Source organism: Choristoneura fumiferana, chromosome 10, assembly GCF_025370935.1.
Source record: "Choristoneura fumiferana chromosome 10, NRCan_CFum_1, whole genome shotgun sequence".
Lineage (NCBI taxonomy): Eukaryota > Metazoa > Arthropoda > Insecta > Lepidoptera > Tortricidae > Choristoneura > Choristoneura fumiferana.
In genome coordinates this window covers 11,358,439-11,381,321 of record NC_133481.1, presented here as the reverse complement: position 1 = coordinate 11,381,321, position 22,883 = coordinate 11,358,439, and the positions used below count along the sequence as shown (strand labels likewise).

Sequence of the window (22,883 nt, the reverse complement as noted above, 5' to 3'; positions counted from 1 at the left end):
ACCACATGCATAGATAATTATACGTCTAGTCCATACTTACAAAATTTTATCTATTTATGTAGCCTAGTTTTCAAATGAAACCGGGACTACGTTTTTATGGAGAATGGAACGAAGAGACTTCTCTTAAAGGAGATAACAGGAACAATATTTGACAAATTACAAAATGAAACGCTCCAAACTCACGATTATAAGTCAGGAACGGTCCGAGCTTCGATCTTTTCCAACGCAGCGAGCGGCGCACCGCAAGGTAGTGCGGGAGGCGCTACCCTTGTGATTGTGAGCACACTCACTTACGAAAAAGATCTTTCGAAAGATCGAAACTAGCCGGACAGTTCCTGACTTATCATCGTAATTCCTACACACTAAATATCATCGAAATCGTTGTAGCCATTTTCGAGAATCTGATTATACAGTGTGTTACCGGCAGCCAGGCTTTTTTTAAGGGAGGTTAAAGCACAAACATGATATAAACAACTTTTTTGGAGGCGCCGGTTTTTTTTTTTTTTTAATAAAAGCTTGTCATAAAAAGACTGCTCATTATGGTCTTTCGTACCATGAGTAAGCCCACGTTTCGATTACATCGATTCTTATGGTAATTGAGTGTATGCTTTCACTTGTTTTTTATATTTCGTGTGTAAAATGCATCAACAATACTTTATCTGTGAGCCGCAGCATGTGGGCAGCATTCTTCTCCTAATCGAACAGGTTAGGCAGTAAAGCGTGCATTACATGTAAATGGCACATTCGTCTACAGGTGCTGTGGAGAACCTGAATCTCGTGTACTTGTATGGGAGATACTATTTTTAACGACGCATAGCATATGGCGCGGTTACATCGCGTGCTTGACGAGGTCCGGCGTAATCGTTTTCATCGTAACCCGGCATAGTGCAACGTTTGTCTGCTTTAGTAATTTGTATAGGGTTGCCTATTATTTTTAGTAGGTACAATGACTTCTGATGACAGATAAACTAAACAACTTAAAAAAGGTTGAAAAGCCCCCGACACAAAGTTCAATATATCAAAAACCGGTAAACCAATATTAATCAAACATAGCTAAAAGAATAACCACAAGGAAATTTTCTTTTACTTCAAAAAACCGCATAGAAATCGGTCCATCCGTTTGAGAGCTACGACGCCACAGACACAAAAATTGACGTCAAGCTTTAACATCCGTCCTTTCACATCGGGTATAGAAAATAATTCTGAGTCTGTAAAAGGCGCATGTATGTTGGTTCGTTGACGCAGCGATCGAGCAACGGATCGACGTGACTTCTAAATAGATCAGGGTACATTCGTTAGCTTATGGCTCCGAGTGTGATGGAGACTCCTTTTTATTCCACTGAAATGTATGATTTCCACGGTATAGGCACAATTAAAATATACTACAAAAATGTATCGTGGACACACGAAGGAATGGCGTGCAGTGTTTCTTCTTTGTTCACGGCACGGTCTTCAGGCTGAAAAAAATATTGGACTAATTTATGATGTAAGAAAATACAAACTCGTTTGCCCCTGTCATATAAAAAAATCAGAAAAGAATGAGAAGGCTCATTCCCACTGCTAAACACTACCCTATTCCCACTGAAAAACACAACTCTATAGTACTTTTGACAGCCCTATCGTATACGCTTGCGCTGTTTAGTTCAGGCCACAGGTGTAGTTGGGCGAGACAAGCGGGCGACAGCGCAACCGATGTGGAAACAACTGATAAAACAACCTGTAATTATGCGCATAAGTTTGGTGCACTTGTTCAATTCATATTTTTATAGCTTGGGGCTACAAATGCGGCCAAATTTAGTCCTTGCTGCAAGTTACTTCAATTATATGCTGAATGTTCTGCCCCTGATTTTATGTTAAAAATATGCAGGGGCAAGTAGATAAGAAAATAAAGCGGATGTTTTTGAACAGTTACAAATTAGAGGTTAGACGTACTACGTCAAATGCGTACCAATTCTTTCGAGTATGCGTCCACAAAAATACTAGATCCAAATACTAGGTCCACTCAATAGGTAAAATACGTATTTTTGTAAAAAAGCGTACCTACCGTAATACGAGCGTTATAACATGTTATAACGTAATATATCAAGTTGAGGAACCTATAGGTATACGAGTATTGTATTTTAGCTAAGTCTAATTAAAATTTTATGCTGGCTAAGCACTTTCAGACATTTTTGTTTCAAGAGTAAAAAATAATAAAATTCTAGTTATTGGAAAATGTCTCGGTATTAATGTAACTGGTGCATTTATTAAGTAACCGTCTTGCGAGACTTGAGCGCTGCGTGTTAACTTTTTGAGTCGATGTACTTCTAAATACTCGTACGCTAAAAGACACCCGGTCAGTCTCGCCTCTATTTCGAAGAAAATTTAGCATATTTTAAACGGTAAACTTACGCTGATAATTCGCCAGCAGTGTTACTTCGGCGAAGTCAAACGCCAACTGTAGAACACGAGCTAATTTCAATTATATTGTTAGTGAAAGGTTAGGTGTAGGAATGGCAAAAATATTTAATACAATGTTGTTTTTCAGTTCATTTCTGTGGTAAACTAATTTTAAAAATAACAATTTTATTCTAATTACGTATTTCTTATTTTCTCATTCAGCAAAGAAAAATATCGCAAGGAAACTTGCATTGGTACTCGTGAAAAGCAATTAACTAGTAAGTGTGGAGTTCTCAATCCGCACTTGGCTCGCGTCGGAACAGCCCAAGCCTACTCAATTGGAGAGGAGGCCTGTGTCCAGCAGTGGGACGAGGCCGCGCTGAAGATGATTTTTGTTTTACAATTCCTTTAGATAGGTACAGGCAAGATTTGTGTAGAGCTCTTGGACTTTACAGCTCTTGGACTTTCATTTCACCCACATTTTCAAACTAAGTACGTATCTTTACGATTTCCTTGTCATTTTTCTGGTGTGACACGTTCCAATTCTCGTTTTGCAACGGGTTCAAAAATTTGTTCCTTAGTAGTCTCTTTTTTAACTTTATTCTTTTTAATCGTTTTCTGCATTTTCTTCACTCATATCTGACTTTCCATAAAGTGGACACCATTATTCCATTCATTGAATAGTGACCTATAACGTTAGTTTATAGCGGTCTTCTTAGTGATCTAAGTTAATGCTGGGCTTTAACAACTCTTAACCAGCTTGGCCAAGCCATTTGTTGGCCATTTGGTTTCATTGACGTTAAGGAACGACAGCGAACAATATTTGCCTAGATACCAACAATGGAATTATCTGATGGTACCACTGAACAGGGAGGGATATACTTATTTTTTTTATTACATACTTCGAATTTTTTTTCGGTGAAAGATAATTATAGTGACTTCAAGAAACTTGCATCTGACACATCTGCGAAACAATTCATTAATAAGTACGAGTATGTGTAATTTCACATTCTACTGTCACTGGCAAAGTTTGGAGCAGTTTGATTAATTAAAAATTATTCTTTTCCCATGTTTTTTAGGACAAAATGCAGAGAATCGCATTTTCTTCACTTTTCCTGATTTTTCAGAAAGTGGACACACTTTCCGTCAATAGCAATTCTATAACACTAATTTAAAGCTGTACGTACCTGGATGTATCAGAAATTCCACATATGCTTTCTTGATGCGTGATGATTCTAGTTTTTTTCTTCTTGGTAATCTAAACTGCAGGGCTTCAACAACTCTTGGCCAACTTCATGGAGCCAATTGATGGCTACTAAAAAAGGAAAATGTTCCGTTATCACGAGCGAAAGTAAACGATTTTTTATATTAAATTAGTTTACCGACTACGCGTGGATAGTTTTTGGGAAATCAATTTGACTGTTTTTTTTGAACGTACCGATAAGATGTGGACAGTATAAATAATTTTAACTTTGTAACGCAATTTTTCTATAACTATCTGAATGAAAATCCGATCATAAGAAAAACGAATAAGCGTATCCTAGGACTTGAAAATATCAAATTGTGTAACCTTTTAAATACCTGAAATTACTTAATTAAAGTAAGCAAAACAGTTTTCAATACCTTTGCAGGTCTAGGTCAGAACGATGCGTGATGACGAAGTTTTCTTTTAATTTTTATATCATTTACATTGGATTCTTAACCTCTCGCCAGTTAACAAATTGGCGACGCACTGGTCATAATATTGGAGCAAAACGGTCAACCATCAATCAATTTCAATGGGCCCATGGCTAAAATATTGAAAAATGCAGTAAATATCCCGTTGTAACTGCAAATGACACGAGCATTATATTTATTTATACTGACCAAAACCGTTGACGCTCGATCTTTATTAACTGAACCTTTTTACCTTGGTATTTACGACGCGTATTTTCGCGACAGGAGACTTTTTTTTGCGTGGGAAAATGATGTGTTTTTAGAAAAAATAGTGAATTTTTTTAAATGGCCATTCTCCATGTTTTAAAAGCAAGTTTTTCTTACCTTGATTTTTACAAACACAAAGCAAGTCACATAATTGCACGTAACTGATGTGCTTAGGCAAATCAGGCCAACCACGCACACAAGTGCAAATATAACAGTTACTAACGACCGTACCGACTACGCGTGGGTAGTTTTTGGGAAATCGAGCTGAAAAATGTGCGTAGTGCCCTTGAACCTTTTCTTGAAAATTGTGCCCATGCAAAGCCGGGGTAGATCGCTACAAACACTACACACCATATATGCACGCAAGATTTTAACTATGTAGATTTGAAAATGATGTATACATAAGTATTTTAACTTTGTAAGACCCTCAAGGGTAAGACCTTAATGTTATTAGTGTAAGTTTTCGGGTGGTTTTCGGTTACAAAATACGTCTCGATCGCGTTCGCGTTAAAATCTCAATTTGTAAGGAAACACGAACATCGCAAACGTTCCGCTAGAGGCGCTGTTCGTGTTTGCATACAAATTGAGATTTTAACGCGAACGCGATCGAGACGTATTTTGTAACCGAAAACTTACACTAAACTAAGGACACAGGAAAGTCAACTCACTCTCTCTGTCTGAATAACTACAGACATCCTGCGACCGTGCAAGTACCTACTTCGTGCCCTGGGGCAAACTTCTTTGAAGATATAAACCGGGTGAGTTTTCTCACGCAAAAGCACTGTTTATTAGTTCGCAACAGATATCAATCTTTTAAAACAGTGTTTTTCAACCTGGGATCCGCATGCTTCTATACAGTGAGATCGCAGATAGAACCAAAATTTTAAATTAAAAATATAAGTATAAAAAAAAGTGATATTAAAGTGCAAGGGAGCGCTAAAGGGCACCCTTTATAAAAGATTTTAGAAGTTCAATAAAAAGTGTAGCGCTGTACTGAGAATGTAGTGCCATCTCTTTCTGCCTTACGGCAATTGCCAACACTACTTTCTTTGTCGTGGCAAATGAGTGAGCTCACTCATTCCGCAGTTGACACATTGCGACGCGATCATAGTATGGTAAGGGCGTATCTCAACTTCTAAATCTTTGGTCGAGAAGACTGTTTTAAAATGTGAGATCCTTCTTCCGAATTGTGCAGTTAACCCTCTCACTAACAATGATCTTAGGCTTAGCTTGTACTTAGGATCTTACCCCACTTGGAGCCCCGCAGCACAGGGCAACCAGCGTGAAGTGTGGCCCTATCACCCTCGCCGGAGGGAAGAAGGTTCATCCAGAACAGAGCCGCGTGCTTTATGGGGAACACTGACAGCCCCAGCTCGGTGAAAACAGTAGCGCCTCCTAGAGCCACGTCTGACATCTGTCCAAAATAAAAGTGTCCTCATTCATTACACTGCAAATAAGTAAACCGACCGACGAGCTATGAGATTGTATGGATGCGTTCAGTGCTTTGCTGACGGAGCGACCGACCTGTAAACTGTACACACGCGTCGCAGTTCGCCGTCAGTGTAGCACTGAATGAATTTTCGCAACCGACGTTCAGCGCTGACGGTCAGGACGTACCGTCGGTCGAGCACTGTTTCCAGCCTTAGGGTACTGAAACCATTGCCCGCGCCGCGTGCGGCTTAAAAAAAAGCTGTCAGTGCGGTTCATTCGCGGAAATTTCGGCGAACTTCGTATGTTGTGTAAATTAAATAATAAGAAGCTCGACTAGTGTGAATACATTTTAAACTGTATTATAAACCTTGTAAATAGTGTTAAATACTTAGTATGATTTTTTTAGTATAAAAAACAATAGGTAAACATAGTGATTAGTATGGTCGTGTGGATTTGGCGAGTGCTTTATCAAAGTTGGCTTCATTGAGGTTTGTGGTTCATAAATTGCTTTATTAATTTTACACAAAAACGAATAAACCACACAATCAGACAGTCAGTCACTATCTGAGCTGTAGCTTTTATAAATCATCATTAAAATCGCAAACTTAAAGGTAAATATTTAAACGACATATCCAACCAAAAAATGCTGAAAAAATCATGTTTCTTGCATGACGACCCCCTTTAATTTGTAACTTTATTATTTTTAATAGGTATTTGTTGTTATAGCGGCCACAGTAATACATAATCTGTCAAAATTTCAAATGTCTAACTTTTACGGCTTAAGAGAAAGAGCCCTGTAACAGACGGACGGACAGACAGACAGACAGACAGACAGAGACAGAGAGAGGCAGACAGCGGAGTCTCAGTAATAGGGTCCCGTTGGCACCCTTTTGGTACGGAACCCTAGGAACGACAGACACACTAGTAACCCTATAAGGTTTCCGTTTTGCTTTTGAATTAGGTACGGAACCCTTATTAGTAGGTATTTAATCTTATCTTTCTGGAACTTACATAAAACATCACTGTAGCAATCCTATTACCCACGCCTTCACTAAAATCCTGAAACTAATAAGACAAAATTAAATGGTTTTCACTATGAGAACAGTGGGTCATATCATTATACCACCCCACGTTTATTAGCACAACGGAACGACAAGACGCACGAATTTTGATCACGCTAGATCAAGCATCGGTAATTTGTGTTTAGTTTTCTACTCGTAAATATAATCCTGAGCGTCATCTCTTGCGAATGAAACGCTTGCTCCTCATGTTGTACCCAGGAAAGTTTTGGTTTTTCAACAAAAGTTTAATCCACTGCTTAAGCGCCCTAAAAAGATCATAAACAGTTAACTATACTAAATATTCTTAGATACATGACCTATGCAGCCAAACCTACCCTAATCTAGGGTAATTCCAGTATAGATCACTCAGTGGGATAGAGATTTTATTTTCGGCTAGTAACAAAACTATGAGACTAAAATTTCACTACATAATAGCATGCATCATTTGCAGGTGGTAGGTCTTGCTCGCTAATCCTGCCGTGAAGCAGCAGTGCTTGCACTGTTGTGTTTCAGCGTGGAGAGTAAGACAGCCGGTGAAATTACTGGCACGTGAGGTATCCCATCTTAGGCTTCTAGGTTGGCAACGCGTCTGCAATACTCCTGGTGTTGCAGATGTTTATGGGCTGTGGTGATCTCTTACCACCAGGAGACCAACTTGCTCGTTTGCCATCCAGTCAAATAAAAAAAATATATATATATACCTATCATCCCTGTAAACCTCGGTGCCACTGCGATCGTAAGCAAGAGCGTACGCGTTTCGTCTGTGAGTGCCAAAACCTTCCGCGACGAGACCTCGGAGAACGTGGAAATTATATTCGTAAGTATTTGTTTTCGAATAACTTTTGACTCGCTTATAATTTCTGTCTTTCATAAATTGATTTGGTTGTATGAAGCTTAGGCTACATGGATTAGTATGTTTTATTGTGATTTTATCATTAGGTACATCATTTCTTTACCTAAAAGGGCATCTATCCTCTGCGAACAGTATAGTTGCCCCGTTTTTTGATCGCCATAGATGCCTCAAGGGCATATCCTCAACTGCTGGTCCTGCCCGCGAGCTGCTCTAACAGTACCGGCAATTTTGATAAAAATAATATTTTTTAACATACAAAATAAAATATACTATTTTACTCATAAATGTGATGAAAATCGGTTACATATTTGAATATCGAAAATTAAAATATCTACTGGTAAAATGTCGATGTTCAAAATATCGAAAATTAAAATATCGACTGTATCAAAATATCGAAAACTAAAATAACGAAAGTTTATATTGTCTAATGGTTAGATAATCAACGTCCAATATATCGAAAATATATTTATCTACAAAAGTGACATCGAAAGATATAAATATCGAAGTCCAAAATATCGAAGTACAGAGTATCGAATATCCTATGTATGAACTATCACGTGACAGGGTTGACGGAGCTCCTATTCCGCTCAGTTGAGGCGCTTCGCGCCTTGACGCAATACTAACCTAACCTAACCTATTGAACATGAATTACCAAAAATATTTGGTTCGGTTAGGTTAGAACTGTGACCACAACAAAGCTAAAAATGACTTGATTATGTAAAATAAATGCTATTAAGAGAAAGGACGACTAAATAAAGCAGATTTGTATGTACGATATTTTAATTTTCGACATTCAAATATGTTGACATTTACAACTTAGATATATTGGCTATCGATATTTTTACTCATTCGATATTTTAATCAATCGACATTTCAATCTTAGACATTTTGACCATAGGAATAATTTTGTTAAAAAAATATCTTTATATCTCACTTGATAGTGATTTGTTGTAGCCAAAATACATCTCAGGACGATTCCATTAAGCCTTAACACGGCTTAAATAGTTACATTATTTTATAATAGAGTTCTTTTGTCTACCTTCCGGCTTCAGCATCAGATCAGTTCGAAAGAATCATTAACTTAACCCCTCGTATGCTTAGACGCGTATCCGTGCCAGTTCATGAACTGCGTAAGCACGGATAGGTACGTTCCATATCGACTACGCTGAAATTACAACTTTAGAAAGAAACATTCAAAATTCTAAACTACGAAGCGGGCAACCTCTACTGACGTAAAGTTGCCGCACCGAGGTGTCAAATTCTGAAACGGCTCCCGCATACGAGGGGTTAAAGCTTCTTCTTAGTCGCTTATTTATAATAATCAGGATCATTTACCTATAGACGCAAGAGCATTAGGGGGTACCTCTATACCTACTTATCTTTGACGAGTTCCGTTGGCCATCATAAGGTTCACTAAATTATACTTTCTGAGTGTAAATGCTTGCCTTGATGCAAAAAATGCCAAAATTGCTATAGATGTGCATATAAATTTAAGGGTTGCCCTCGATTTCCCTAGGATCCCATCATCAGATCTAGACTTGGTACCAATGGGACCACCTCGGAAGTACTCTTTCAAATAAAACAAGAATTTTGAACTATTGCTACCTGTATAAAATAGAAGACAACACGCGACCATCCAAACAATACTCTCAAAGAGCATTTCAGAACGAAATGTATATTAATTGTGTACCTAATCTGTGAACGAAATGCCAATATGGTTGTTGCATCCGCTCGTATACAAAACCAAAAGGCCTTAATACCTCAAAACCCAGTGCGCGCGGTAATAAGTGCTGCCCGTCATACAGTTTTCGATAATGTAGCGTCAATCGCTTCCGAGACGTTACCATAATACTTACTGACTCTCGGCGAATAGCTTACCTATACAATAGGCTCTTAATCACTATTACAAAACTACGCACCTGACTGAAATCGTAGTGCGGATCATATTGGCCGCCTATCCCGTAATTTCCCACTTGTAGCGGTTCTGCAGACTGCATGGAGAGCCCAGTCATGTCTGCCACGCGCCATGACAGGCGAGCAATCGCCTCACTCTCTGTACTATTAACCCACGCTGATTGGCTGACGCGATAGTAGGCTTTTTCCCTCTTGCCTGTTTCTCGTTCCACTAAGGCACGTTGTAACTGGAGGAAAATATAAATGAATGATGATTCGGAGTAGAGAGCGTACTTGGGACGACCGAGTGGACGTAGGCCGGTTGGTCGTCCCAGGTACCGCTGGAGGGACGAGGTCCTGAAAGACCTTTTGGGCCTTGGGGTTGAAGGCTGGCAAGAGTTGCCTCAAGATCGCAAAGCGTGGCGTAATCTGGTGTTGGAGGCCAAGACTCACTTTGGGTCACTGCACCCTAAGTATGACTTCGGAGTCGTGGAAACATGCAACGATGAACATTTAAAGTGAGACTTGTACAGACTGGAAACGAACGAAGACGAAAAATACAAATGCAAAATACGTAGTTACAGTCAGAAGCAGATGTAGATGAGCGGTTGTGGTGCTCAAAATGATCTGAGCGTCTTTCATTACCTTGACAGTATAGTCGTGTCTTGGTCACCGCTCATCCATTTCTGCTGCTGACTGTAAACGCAAGTCTGTTCGCCGTGAGTTGATAAAACGGTTTTTTAACCCACGACAAATGCTATTAACGAATAGACCTTTGTCAATTGATAAATTGATTTTTAGCGACTAGCCTATTCATCAAATACATCAACTGCTACATCCTGCATCGGCTATCGAAGATTTTTATCTCCTACTACATACAAAAGAGTACAACTTCCAACTCTCTTTTTTCAGACTTTGGCACCCAGCCATAGCACTTGCCAGGAAATTCTCTATTGCGGCTTTCTCCCACTATTTAAAAAGGTAAAGTTGCCAAACATGCAGAAGTACACTTACTCTGGGCAAGGATAAATTCTTGATGGATTCAATTTCCTCGTCGCTGATGACCTCATGGAACACGTACACATCCGGCTGGATGTACACCTGTTCCACTTTGATAGGCGCCAGGCGCAGGAACGGATGATGCTCCATCAAGTAGCGGCAACGTAATCTAAAGGGACGGGTATGCATTTATTACTTCAGGTGATATGTGTTTTCTAAATACAACATTCATTATAATCATATCAGCCATAGAACTTCACTGCTGGACACAGGCCTCCCCCATAGACCTCCAGTAGTGCTTGCCGATCCGCGGTCTTTATTCGAGAACTTTTCAGCCCTAGCGACCATCTGTTTCCCATCGCATGCTACTTATAATGGCCTGGCCATTGCCACTTCAACCAGCTACTTAATCGCGTTCTTCTACGGATCTTCTTATTTCTGATTGAATATCGAAATTATTTATTCTTAAATTTATTAAAGCCTGTTGATTACCTTACCTTTTCGTGATTTCGCTAGGAATTTTCTTCTCATCTCGGCAGAGGGCGTTGTACTTTAATTTAGTACTGTAGCTTATCATCTCCACGTCCTGATAACAATAATTAAGAATTCGCATTGATCATTTTTTTACAATGTGGTCTAATTCCAAAACCATTTCGAGGAATAGGTTTACTAAATCATATTATAACATTTGTGTAAAAAAAATACTAATTGTTTTTTTTGCAGACGGCATATTGAAATATTATTTAGCCTATGTCACTCCGACAGTTATGACCAATCCAATGATACCGCATATGTTAAAATCCGTCTAGCCGTATAAGCTGCAGCGAGGACCAAAGAAATGGACATACATACCACATACATACATACATACATACGCTCGAAAAACATAACCCTCCTTCGGGCAGTCGGGTAAAAAGAACAAATGGCAGATATACAGCGTGTATTTTTGATACTACCTCAAACTTCAAGGGTAGTTAGTGAAGGCCCTAATAATTACGTTTTATTATGTTGTAGTAAAAAAATTAGACTTATTATTTTCCTTACAATAGTACATTGTGCATTAAGAGGCGTAAGAAGGGGATTACTAACGAGAATCTATTAGAACCCCGACGCCGGAGGCAAGGGCTTGTAATGACTCGAGTTTGTAATCCCCTTACGTCCCGTGATACACACAATGATTTTCATGACATTGCGAGGAAAAATGCAAAAAATGGAATTATTTCGGACCCTATAACTGGTTACTCCTCTCATCTACTCAAACTACTCAAAAGTTGACTGGTAGAGATCCCTTAAAGGGATAAGTCCGCCTTTGCACAAGTATCTCAAAGTTTGTCAATTGTGCTTTGTTTCTTTTCTTTTGTACAATAAAGAGTTTACATACATACATACATACATACATATATATTTTGTGTCTACACTTCACAGCTTGGCAAAAGAAAGACACTAACAACTGAATAAAAAAAGACGACGAAGTGCTTAGAGAAAAACAAGGTAGGTAGTGCCCTAGCGCTTCGCTTGGCTCGTCTTTGCGGGGGCACTACGTGCCCCCAGATTAAAATTTTCCGATCAAATAGTGCTTCCCTTCAAATGTGTCGTTGTCTTCCTACTAATATTACAAATTCGAAAGCTTATACATACATACATACATGTTTGTTACTCCTTCACGCTAAAACAACTGGACGGATTTGAATGAAATTTGGCATGTAGATAACTAGATAGCTGGGCGTCTGGAATAACACATAAGCTATTTTTTATCGCGATGGATAACGCGTGCAAAGCCGCGGGTAAAATTCAGTGTTAAATACACGCATACACTGCTTTGTTTCTTCTCTGTCCGATTTTCTTGTTCTTGTTCTTTGATAGTCTCCTCAAAGCGCAGAATGTTATTGCGAGCTTCTGGATGATCGGGATCCAGTTCTAGCAGCTTATTGCTCCATTCCAAAGCACTTTTTACATCTCCTGTGAACAAATTTTAGCGCTCGGTTGGTTTATGCGATAAACGCTGCTTTAAACGCAGTGCGTTTGACGCACATCAATTTGAATCAGATAATCTAACCAAACATGCGCTTGCCGCGTAAGACAATGTTTGGTAATTAGATTTTCTGATGCAAATTGCGTTTATCGCATGAAACAACCGAGCGCTTTTAAGTTGCAAACTATATCATGCATGTGACAATGTGACATAGGTATGAACTGACACTGGCCTTTGGACAGGGCGTGCGTGCCGTGGGCATCTCATTTTTTTTATAATTTTAGGATGATTATGAATTTATTTAAGAAAATGGCCAAAAAATTATTCCACTCCCCATATCTCCAAAAATATTGTTTTTTTTTAATAAATAGTCTGAAACTTAAAATTATAATAAATCAATAGTAGTTAAAGTTAAATACTCAGTCCGGGTAAGAAGGGATCCTCTTCACGTGAGTTTAACTCACACTTTTCCGGTATTTTTTCTTAAATCGGGCCGATTTGCGAACTGAGAATATTTTTTTGAAGTCATTGATTACAGTTCTTCTTGACACTAAAATCGACGGTATAATCCCATAGCAATGAACTGGAACTATTACTTTGCTCATCCGCGACCTTATGATAGCTACGTTTACAGTGTGGAGGTGGAGTAACTGCATGAGCATACATTTCTTGCATAAACGTAGCTATCATAAGGTCGCGGGTCAGCAAAGTAATTGTATCAGTCCATTGATATGGACCTCCGCAAAGTAACGCCTGATTCAATAAATTATACCACAGAACAAATCTTTCAATAATGCCATGTCTTATAGTTTCAGAGCTACCGGTAACCTGGACCCATCTACGAGTAAAAAAGCTATGTACTCGGTAAAGGCGGGCGCAAGATAGACTTGGTGGTACATGGCCCTTCTTAAACCAACCTATGTAGAAATGAGAGAAGATGATGTATTCCATTATTTCGCTTTCTGTCATCGTGTGCTCAATATTACTTTCTTCTTTGAATTTTCGTAACGCTTCCATGCTCCATGCTAGCGTATTGTTGTAGTCTGTGTTGTTGTAGAGGGTGCGGGTGATATCAAAGCAATCAGCCGCGGTCAAGGGGCGACTGGAAAAAAACAATAAGTTTTCGCGAGAATGGTCTGAAAAGCTCTCATGGTCATGGTCTCTGATGGTCTCTACGAAAGAAATCCGAGCCAGGTGAGAAAGAGTATCAATAGGGAATATTACTGCAATGTTCTGCAGTCAGAATGCAGTACTAGCACAAACCGTAAACAGCTTTTAGAATGTCTCTTTCATCACATCACACTTGCTCGTAAACAATGTCGTAACATGTAGGCTAATTTGGTTGCAAACCCCTAAATAAAACCCAAAGGGCCTTTTTAGGGTTCCGGACCCAAAATGGCAAAAACGGAACCCTTACAGTTTCGTCAAGTCCGTCTGTCTGTCTGTCCGTCCGTCCGTATGACACAGGCATTTTACTCGAAAACTACAAGATGTATATCAATGAAATTTGGAGTTGTCTTGTCAAAGCACTCCATACACATATGTAACAGAAATTGAAAAAAAAAAATTTAACTCGCATCAACGTGTGGCACATAGTTCCACAGCTCTTTGAAAAGATAGTAAGGTTTCTCAAAAACATTTTTGATTAAGTGAAGATTTCCGGAAATAATCGCTCCCAAAGTAGCAAAAATTGTGTCCCCCCCCCCTTGTATGAGTTCTTTCAACGAAAATTGGTTTCAACATGATCAGATATACCGTTGTTGAGTTATTGCCAAAAAACTGCGCTTCTCAATAAAAGAACGTAAGTGCCTGAAGATACGCTCTTTTTCTGGTAATATATTTTAAGACTGTAGTAAGTGTTTCAATCGTGTTATAACGCACATAATATTACTTGTTTTTTTTTCGTAATGGCTACGGAACCCTATCTTGGGCGTGTCCGACACGCTCTTAGCCGGTTTTTTTTGCGTGTAACGCCTAAGGGCGTTATGAGTTGTTGCGTGTACTGATACTGCTGCGCGCACAGGTGCTGCACACGCAGGAGTAGGCGACAAACTATAAAGAGAACTGACGTTGTCATGGCGGTTGATTTACGGTTTGCGCTAGTGTCGCCCCCTGCGCAGAGCTTTGCATAATATTCCCTATTAGCACATTTAGGATTTAGGCTTTAGTATCGTGAGGTGCGTCTAACGTAGCTGCGTAGGTCTAACGTCTGACAGTCTTGCTTGTAAGTAATTGACCCATTTAGATATACCAATTACAAACGCGACACATATGTCAAACTTGTCAAACGGACATATGATACTAGCCTGTCACAAAAACCCTTGGGGCGCTTTCTCTTTTGTCTGCGTTTTGTGTACTTATGTAGTCATAGGTTTTCAACGTAGGCGATAAAGCCTTGGGGCGTTGAAGGCTTTCAGGGGGACAGTGGCAGTAGAACGCTCAAAGAAATTTAAGAGATGTTCCGCTTTCGAAAAAACTCAAAGGGGACAGTGAGCAAAATACTAAGGTACCAACAGTAAGGTAAAGAACCTATGGTCTACCTGTATAGCTGTATGATTCCCTAACTATACTAATCTCGTCCGTGGAGTCGCGCTGTTCGCGACAGACAATCATAACTTGACCGTTCAATCAGACTTTAGGTATACGAAGTCAGGTGTCTTGCCGATGGTCGTGCTTTGTCATTGGCCAAAGTCAAGACACCCGATGTGAGGACACACCCCTGGAATCCACTGAGTACCCCATCTGCGAGGTCACGCACGTCGAGCCGGTATATATTCTGAAGCCGTGTGAGCGCCTGCGCCGCCCCCGCCAGATCATCCGTAGTGGGGTATTTCAGGTCTTCGCGCTTCACTGCCATGTTCCTGATGTTCGCTGGAATTGTTTTTCTTTATTATTATTATTACAAGTGATATATTTTCTTTATAATACAAGGTGGTAGCTAATTAAATAATTGAAACCGTCAGACAATTTAAGTTAGCTTTTTTCATTTTAAGGTACTTGATTGCATTTATTTTCGTATACCTTCATTATTTACCAAGAAAATATTCCTGTGTTTTTGCTAAGTCAGTAATTCTACTTTATTTATAACTCTACTCATAATTTATATATTTTGTCCTAAGTATTTGTCAGTTGCGCTTTGACGGTTTTAGAATAAATTGCCCCCACCCTATTGCCGGATTGCTACCACCATCTTGCTCGCTAATCCTGCCGTGAAGCAGCAGTGCTTGCACTGTTCTGTTTCGGCGTGGAGAGCAAGACAGCCGGTGAAATTACTGGCACTTGAGGTATCCCATCTTAGGCCTCTAGGTTGGCAACGCATCTGCAATCCCCCTGGTGTTGCAGGTGTCTATGGGCGGTGGTGATCTCTTACCATCAGGAGACCCACTTGCTCGATTGCCATCCAGTCGAATAAAAAAAAACTGACAGCAAAATGGCCAGTATTCAATTATCTAAATCATATGCAACCTCACTAAAACATTTAATTGGCACATGTTGCATCCGTACAGTCGAGGAAACTGAATGACGTGCCAGGGTGGGACTTTTTCATAATCAATTTCGCTATGATTTCTTTGGCAGATGTATGAAATATCAATATAACACCAGAAGCACAAAAGTTCCACCTTTTAAAATGGGTACAATAAAAAAGGAATTTATAAACACAGACACGACCTTATTAAAAACATAGTGTTATCGATTCTAATTAAAACCTTGTATAGGATATGGAATATTCACGACTTGTCAAATACCGTACCTATTCATAGATCTGTTATCCAGGGGACACGAGACACGACTGAGGTAACACTCAGTAATTAATAAGGATATGGAATATTCACGACTTGTCAAATACCGTACCTATTCATAGATCTGTTATCCAGGGGACACGAGACACGACTGAGGTAACACTCAGTCAGCAAAATTATTTATCCATTTATTTAAATAAAGTTACTTTTACTAACCTGCGCCTACTATGATGTTGTAATCTATCTCAGCCAAGTCGATCGTCAGTCTTTTGATTAACTTAAACACGTTAACGGGGTCCCCCAAGTAATCCGGAATGTCCTCCATTGCTCTTTCGTATTCAGCCTTGTGAACTTGCAGATGGCTACAAAAACAATGTATATTGACTACGAAGCTTGAGGCCCCGGGTTAGTTTCCTGGCCGGGCAGATATTTTTGTATGAATAATACGAATGTTTGTTCTCGGGTCTTGGATGTTCAATATGTATTTAAGTATGTATTTATCTATATAAGTATGTTTATCCGTTAACTAGTATCCATAGTACAAGCTTTGCTTACTTTGGGACTAGGTTCAATTGGTGTCAGGTTTCCCATGAATATTTATTATTTATTATTATTTTATTGATCAATTCATTTATTTACGTTAATTTGGATCAGATAAATGTATGTGTTTTCTACTTACCAAATTTAAACTTAAATAGTGCAGAGTCGGAGTAGATTGGATGTGATACACACGATTTCTAGGGTTGTTTATCGGTCAACAACAAAAAAATAAAAAAATCAAAGCTTTTAACGCGCTTACTGACCTTGTCAACACAGCAATTCTCTTCTTTTCTCTCGTTACATATTTATCTAACCCTTCTATGATTTGTTTCTGTGTCTCGAGCAGTGGCTCCATCTGTGCGATGGCGGAGTAAAACTCCGCATTGGTCCATGCTTGGAGCATGCACAGTAAGAATAAGTTTACAGCCGTGTAAAGAATATTCGAAAGCATTTTCGATAAGCGGATACTCTGAAACAAAAGAATTATTGGATAGTTGATGCTTAGTGTCATAACGAGGCAAGTATCACGCGAGCTAAAAGCGCGAGCCGCCTATGTGGCTAAAACGCTGTAGGTAATATATAATTTTTTATTTTACCGGCCCAGTCTGTTAGTAATTATTGCGAAGATATTGTATTTGATTTTTTTTTAATTACTTACCTACATTTAAATGGGAATAATTTAGTAAAATGCACAACGAAAAAAATATTACAATTAATAGTAAGAGCGGAGATGAAATGTCTATTCCTCTTATTTAGTACTATGGAGCCTACCATTTATTACAATTGAAAATTAACTGAAGTCAAAAATTCTGATGACTTATAAAAAAGTATAGTAATTGAAATCCCATCAAAACATAACATGCCTACCAAAATTCACAAATCTCGCAACGCAGTTCTTTTGCCGTAAAAAGTTGTAAAATTGAACGTACCTAACCAAATCGCTTGATGCAGTGCCTCATCTATGGGAGCAGCTATCCAATCCAATTCATCATTAATTAATATCCTTTTAGTTAACTAATAACGTTTTATATTTACCAAAATCAATATTATATTTTTTTATGGGATCCTTTCGACTGCCATAATTTTATAAGTCATAATGTTATGCTTGTCATAATTTTTACCATAATTTTATTATTATTTTTTAAATGTTCTTCCTGTAGATTTCTTTAGATTAGGTAAGGTTTGTTTTATAGCAATTCTGAAAAATAAATGGTTTCAGAGAAAAAAAGTGTTACGTCAAAACATTACATTATGACAAACATTACATATGACTAACAATTTTCAACCCTTTGTGTTTATTAGCAAATACACATGAAATTAATTTAAATAAAACATGAACTACCAATCATAAAATAATTTTCTACCAGGTTGAAGTCAACCACCAATTCGTCACTACTTTTAAAAAAACTCGTAGCTCAAAATAGATAATTTTTCTGAGTGAACTTTATAGACATTCCATCAAGGTTCAATTTTGTTGACATATTGATTTTAGATACGAGATTTTTTCAAAGTAGTGACGAATTGTATCTAACTCTACACTATCTATGGAGCTTTTTTTACTCCTGCTGGCTCGTGCTGAGGCACCGACTTCAGGCTGGTAGAAAATTATTTTCATGGCTTTATATAGTCGGTAAAACTTTTTTATAGCTATTGAGTTCTCAAAACAAAATCAAATAAATCTCCGAAGACGTCATGCGTTGTACTCCCATTTACTAATCAAAACCACCTAAAACTCGTGTCCTCTATCATTAAAATTTGATTACCTGTTGAACTCGTATCAATATGTATATCACTTAGTTGTTTCCACTATCACTCGCATTAGCCAAGAGCTGGCAATGGACTGGTGGTGGACTAGCCTGCCGTCGCCGGTTATAACGACGCAACCGGAGCTGTAAACATCTACGGAATGGAATTCTCTCAACGCGGGTAGGTACGGTGCGCACGAGTCGATGGCTACTCCATCTACTCTGGATTGTTTATGAAATAATAATAATAAAAAAAAACATTAAATAGAACAAACAAACAAACTTTAAATAGAAAGGGACAAACAAGTCTAGTGCTCTAGTCTAGAACTCTGTTAAGCAATTTAAACTTCAGCAGTCGGGATCCATTATTCGTGATTTTTGAGCTTGTCACGATTTTGAATGGGTCCCGACTGCTGAAGTTTAAGTTACATAATAGAGTTCTAGACTACTAGACTTGTTTTTTCTTTATTAGATAATATTTGCTTACTTAATGTTCTTAAGCCACTTGTCTATGTACATATGACAAGGATCCGTGCCAAATTTAAGGCAGTTTTTTTTATTTAAATCGCTGCCGATACTTATAAAAATAAATGAGACTCTAGAATGCAGTAGGTAGGTATTTTTTAATTTCCGCATACGAAGGGTTAAGGCAGTCAGGTTTTTCTTGAGGTTTTATGTTTTTATGGTTTATTTATTTACAAAAGTCAATATAATTTCTAAATATATCGGCATTGAAGCCGGTTTTGAGCCCATGTAACTTTTAGTTCCATAACATTAAAGTCATAACGTTTTAACGTTTCTATTAGAGGAGCATGCAATAAGAAAAAGGCAATAATCATTTAGTGAGGGCTCGGATTCCAACAGAAACCAACCGCTCCGTAGGCGGCTCTCAGGAATGTACTCTCTTTAATAACTTTATAATTGGTTTTAAATTGCCATTCGTCTTTCAGTTCTCTTTGTTTATTTCAAGCTGGACATGAAATTGCGTTAAGCAGATTTATGTCCCTGCCTATAGGTAGAGATTAGTACTTTGTAAATTGGTAGTTTCTGTTTGTATTATATTTCCAAATGTACCCACTTTACTGGCCAGCAATAACGCGTCACTTTGTACGTAGAGTTCCACAGAAAGTGACCTTTACTTTAAATTATAGTGTGTGCCTTACTTTATATTTCTTTCTTCGTGTGGAAAAAGGTTATATTTCATGAAATTGAAAATATTCATTTTGGATGCTTCCGCTTTGGATATGTATTTATTTTTAATAATGGCGACAGACTTTGGTCATTATTAAACCGGACTTCGAAATCGTGAAACAATATTCGACTATACCTTGCGCCACCTAACTTTACCTAAAAGTTCATTGCCCCGACTAGTACCACAAAAACTATAAAGGTATAATTCCAATAATTGAATAGGCACTATACCGTTAAGCGATTCGAACACAATCCGGGAGTAACGTAAAGACGTCGCATAAAAAATGTATCAAAAATACGTCAAAACTGAGTATTAAGTAATGAACTTTTAGGCAGATTTATATGGCGCGTGGTATACCGAGTATAGCCTACTGGCTAGAGAACATGACTACGAAGCTTAAAGTCCCGAGTTCTATCCCCGGTCAGGGCATATGTTATGTATGAAAATTTGAAAGCTTGTATTTATATGTAGCTACAAGGTGTTAATTAAACAACTGAAAATCTAAAAATAGTTTGTTCAGGATCGAGAGTAGAATTCGTTACACTGAAGCAGGTTGTGTATTTTTTTTAAATTCCCTTATTTACTGTGCCTAGTCTAAAAGTTACTAATGCAGCATACGCCAGTTAAATGTTTGAGTAAGGTTACATACTCAGATAACTAATTTAATACTGGCCGTTTTTTTGTCAGTTTGATTTTCTGCTAAAAACGGCGAAGCGCAACTTACCTGTACAAATTATAAAAAATTAGGTAGAATTACTGACTTAGCAAATTATAAGAATATATTTTTTAAATATTTAGCGTTTTTGAAAATAAATACAAAACACTCACGATATGAACCCATGGCCGCCTACAGGATTATTTTCATGAGGGTGTATTGCGTCTTGCATCTGGATATAGGGAGGTGTATTTATAGGTTAAATTCTGTATCTTTGTCTGTTTTTGTATTTTCCTTTACGCCAGCGGGTGTGCACTTTTCGACACCCATAAACAAACAGGTAAGTATGTCTTTTGCTCTACTCTTGCTGAATCTCGATTGGATATGTCAAGATTGCCTTATTTTTTCAACATCATCATCATCATCATCATATCAGCCGTAGGATGTCCACTGTTGGACATAGACCTCCCCCACAGACTTCTAGATGCTTCGGTTGGAAGCGACCTGCGTCCACCGTAAACCTACGGCTTAAACCAGAGTCCGTACGTCTAACGCGCTGTCATTCGTAATCACATTCACCATATCTTTCTACCCTCGTCTTATCGGGTAAAACAGAAAGAAGTGTTGAAAACGATTGTGATTCCAAGTGCGTTAGAAGATAAGGCATTTGGTCATTCGTTCATTACGTTGGTGGACGTCCTACGGTACGTTGCGTTTGCCGATCCGCGGTCTCCATCGCGGTCGGCGTTTTCGGCCCCAATCGCAGTCTATTCTGTTCTGTGCCTTTTTTTTTTGGACAGCTAAAATTACCTGCACATTACTTATTATCGCAGTTATGTTGACTCCTCAAACATTGCAGGCTGATTTAAAATCAATATAACTTTATTCATAAGTATGAATGTTAAAAATCTACCATTCGAAACCCTCTGTCGGGAAGAATCTGGCAAGAAATTCAACAAGTATATTTATTTGAAATTAGATCTACAGTGTTATTTAATTCCCTTAACACAGTAAACAGGTACGCTATTTGAAGTAATTTTTTTTTGCAAACATTATTCCATTCACAACATACGTTTTTGTTAATATCGATATTAACTTTCTCCAGTCAGAAGCTTCAATATCCTTTAATCTGTCATCTCCCAGGATAACAGGATCAAAGGAATTTGGGCACAAATTTGTGCCTCTGGGAGAGGACAGGTTAATATCAGAACTAACTCTGAAATATGGTATTATGGAGATAAAAGTGAATCTAATAGAATATTAACGTAGGGGATATTACGGGTATTGGGAATAAACTTATCTTCTACCTATTCAAACGGAAAATGGTGTAATACTAAGTAGCACCTTCTACAAACTTTAGAGCCCTCTTGTCGATGGAAAAGCTTCACATTGCTCGGTTATTGCTAACCCGTTTATTTTAACACAGTGCTTAGCAGTCGCTATAAAAAACAGTTACCGGCTTCTCGTAAACACGGGCAATGCGTTGCGTCAAAAAATATCTAAGCCTGTTGAATTTATCGTAATTCACGCAATATAATTAAGCGCGTCTCAGGCACGACGGCCGCCGGTACCTGGCCTTAAACAAAGGATTCTTGACGAACGTTTTAGCACCTCTATAAAAACTCGGGCGAAACTGGCCCATAAATTAATAACTCATCGTCAAATGCCTCTAATTACGGGACAAAATAAAAGCGTAGTCAAGCAGGTAAACAAAATAGAGCTGTTATAAATTTTACAAGAGCGGTCAGGCCACACAGCCTCTGGACCTCGACCGCATTATGCAGTTTTTTTGTACAGTTTTTGCTCGTTGGCATTTGCTTTGTGAGTTTACTTCCGTCGGTACTTTTTTGTGATGGCGCTTAGTTGGGCTACAAAAGCTTTTATGCGCGAGCGCCGCTGTTACTCCCGCACTCGCCACGCCAGCTCTGTGGACAAGTGCCCCAAAAAATACCTTCATGCGTCATCGAATTGGCATTCCGTGGGCGTGATTGTTGTTATGTTTGTTTGGAATAACTTTAAAATGCAACTTGTTTTAGTAGAGTAGGTATAAAATTTGATGCAACGCTAGTAAACCCCAGTATTTTATTTAGAAAATACCTGTTAGCATTTCTTGTAAACTCATATTTAACTTGTTATAATCTTATGTATGTCAATTTCACTCCACTGATAAGTACCTAATTGAATTAGACTGTTTTTTTTATCTAATATTTTAACGAGGCTTTCTTTAGTAGGTACACAGGACTGACTTGAAGTGTAGAAAAGATGGAATTGTAAGTACATTTTTGCAGGTGGTAGGACCTTGTGCAAGGTCCGCCCGGATTGCTACCACCATCTTGCTCGCTAATCCTTCCGTGAAACAGCAGTGCTTGCACTGTTGTGTTTCGGCGTGGAGAGTAAGACAGCCGGTGAAATTACTGGCACTTGAGGTGGTGTTGCAGGTGTCTATGGGCGGTGGTGATCTCTTACCATCACGAGACCCACTTGCTCGTTTGCCATCCAG

The 22,883-nt window shown here is 38.5% G+C and overlaps 1 protein-coding gene across 5 annotated transcripts in view; it reads right to left on the bottom strand.

Moving 5' to 3' along the window:
• Positions 1-1,119: 1,119 nt before the first annotated feature.
• LOC141432097 (prolyl 4-hydroxylase subunit alpha-1-like) overlaps positions 1,120-22,883 on the bottom strand; it is a 136,009-nt gene continuing 114,245 nt past the window's right edge. For 2 of the 5 annotated variants that reach the window (XR_012451791.1, XR_012451793.1), the window contains exons 2-14: positions 17,055-17,260; positions 16,468-16,613; positions 15,229-15,382; positions 13,429-13,613; positions 12,353-12,498; positions 11,037-11,125; positions 10,555-10,708; positions 9,567-9,788; positions 6,745-6,798; positions 5,551-5,716; positions 3,567-3,694; positions 2,392-2,437; positions 1,120-1,457 (exon numbers count right to left, since the gene is read on the bottom strand). Coding sequence is in view for 1 of the 5 variants with exons in the window: in XM_074093500.1 (XP_073949601.1) it covers positions 3,615-3,694; positions 5,551-5,716; positions 6,745-6,798; positions 9,567-9,788; positions 10,555-10,708; positions 11,037-11,125; positions 12,353-12,498; positions 13,429-13,613; positions 15,229-15,382; positions 16,468-16,613; positions 17,055-17,260 (1,602 nt within the window). In the remaining 4 variants the exon portion in view is untranslated. Of the gene's footprint in view, positions 1,458-2,391; positions 2,438-3,566; positions 3,695-5,550; positions 5,717-6,744; positions 6,799-9,566; positions 9,789-10,554; positions 10,709-11,036; positions 11,126-12,352; positions 12,499-13,428; positions 13,614-15,228; positions 15,383-16,467; positions 16,614-17,054; positions 17,261-18,554; positions 18,626-22,883 lie in introns of those variants that run through there. The other 3 variants (XR_012451792.1, XR_012451794.1, XM_074093500.1) reach the window with 3 other exon arrangements.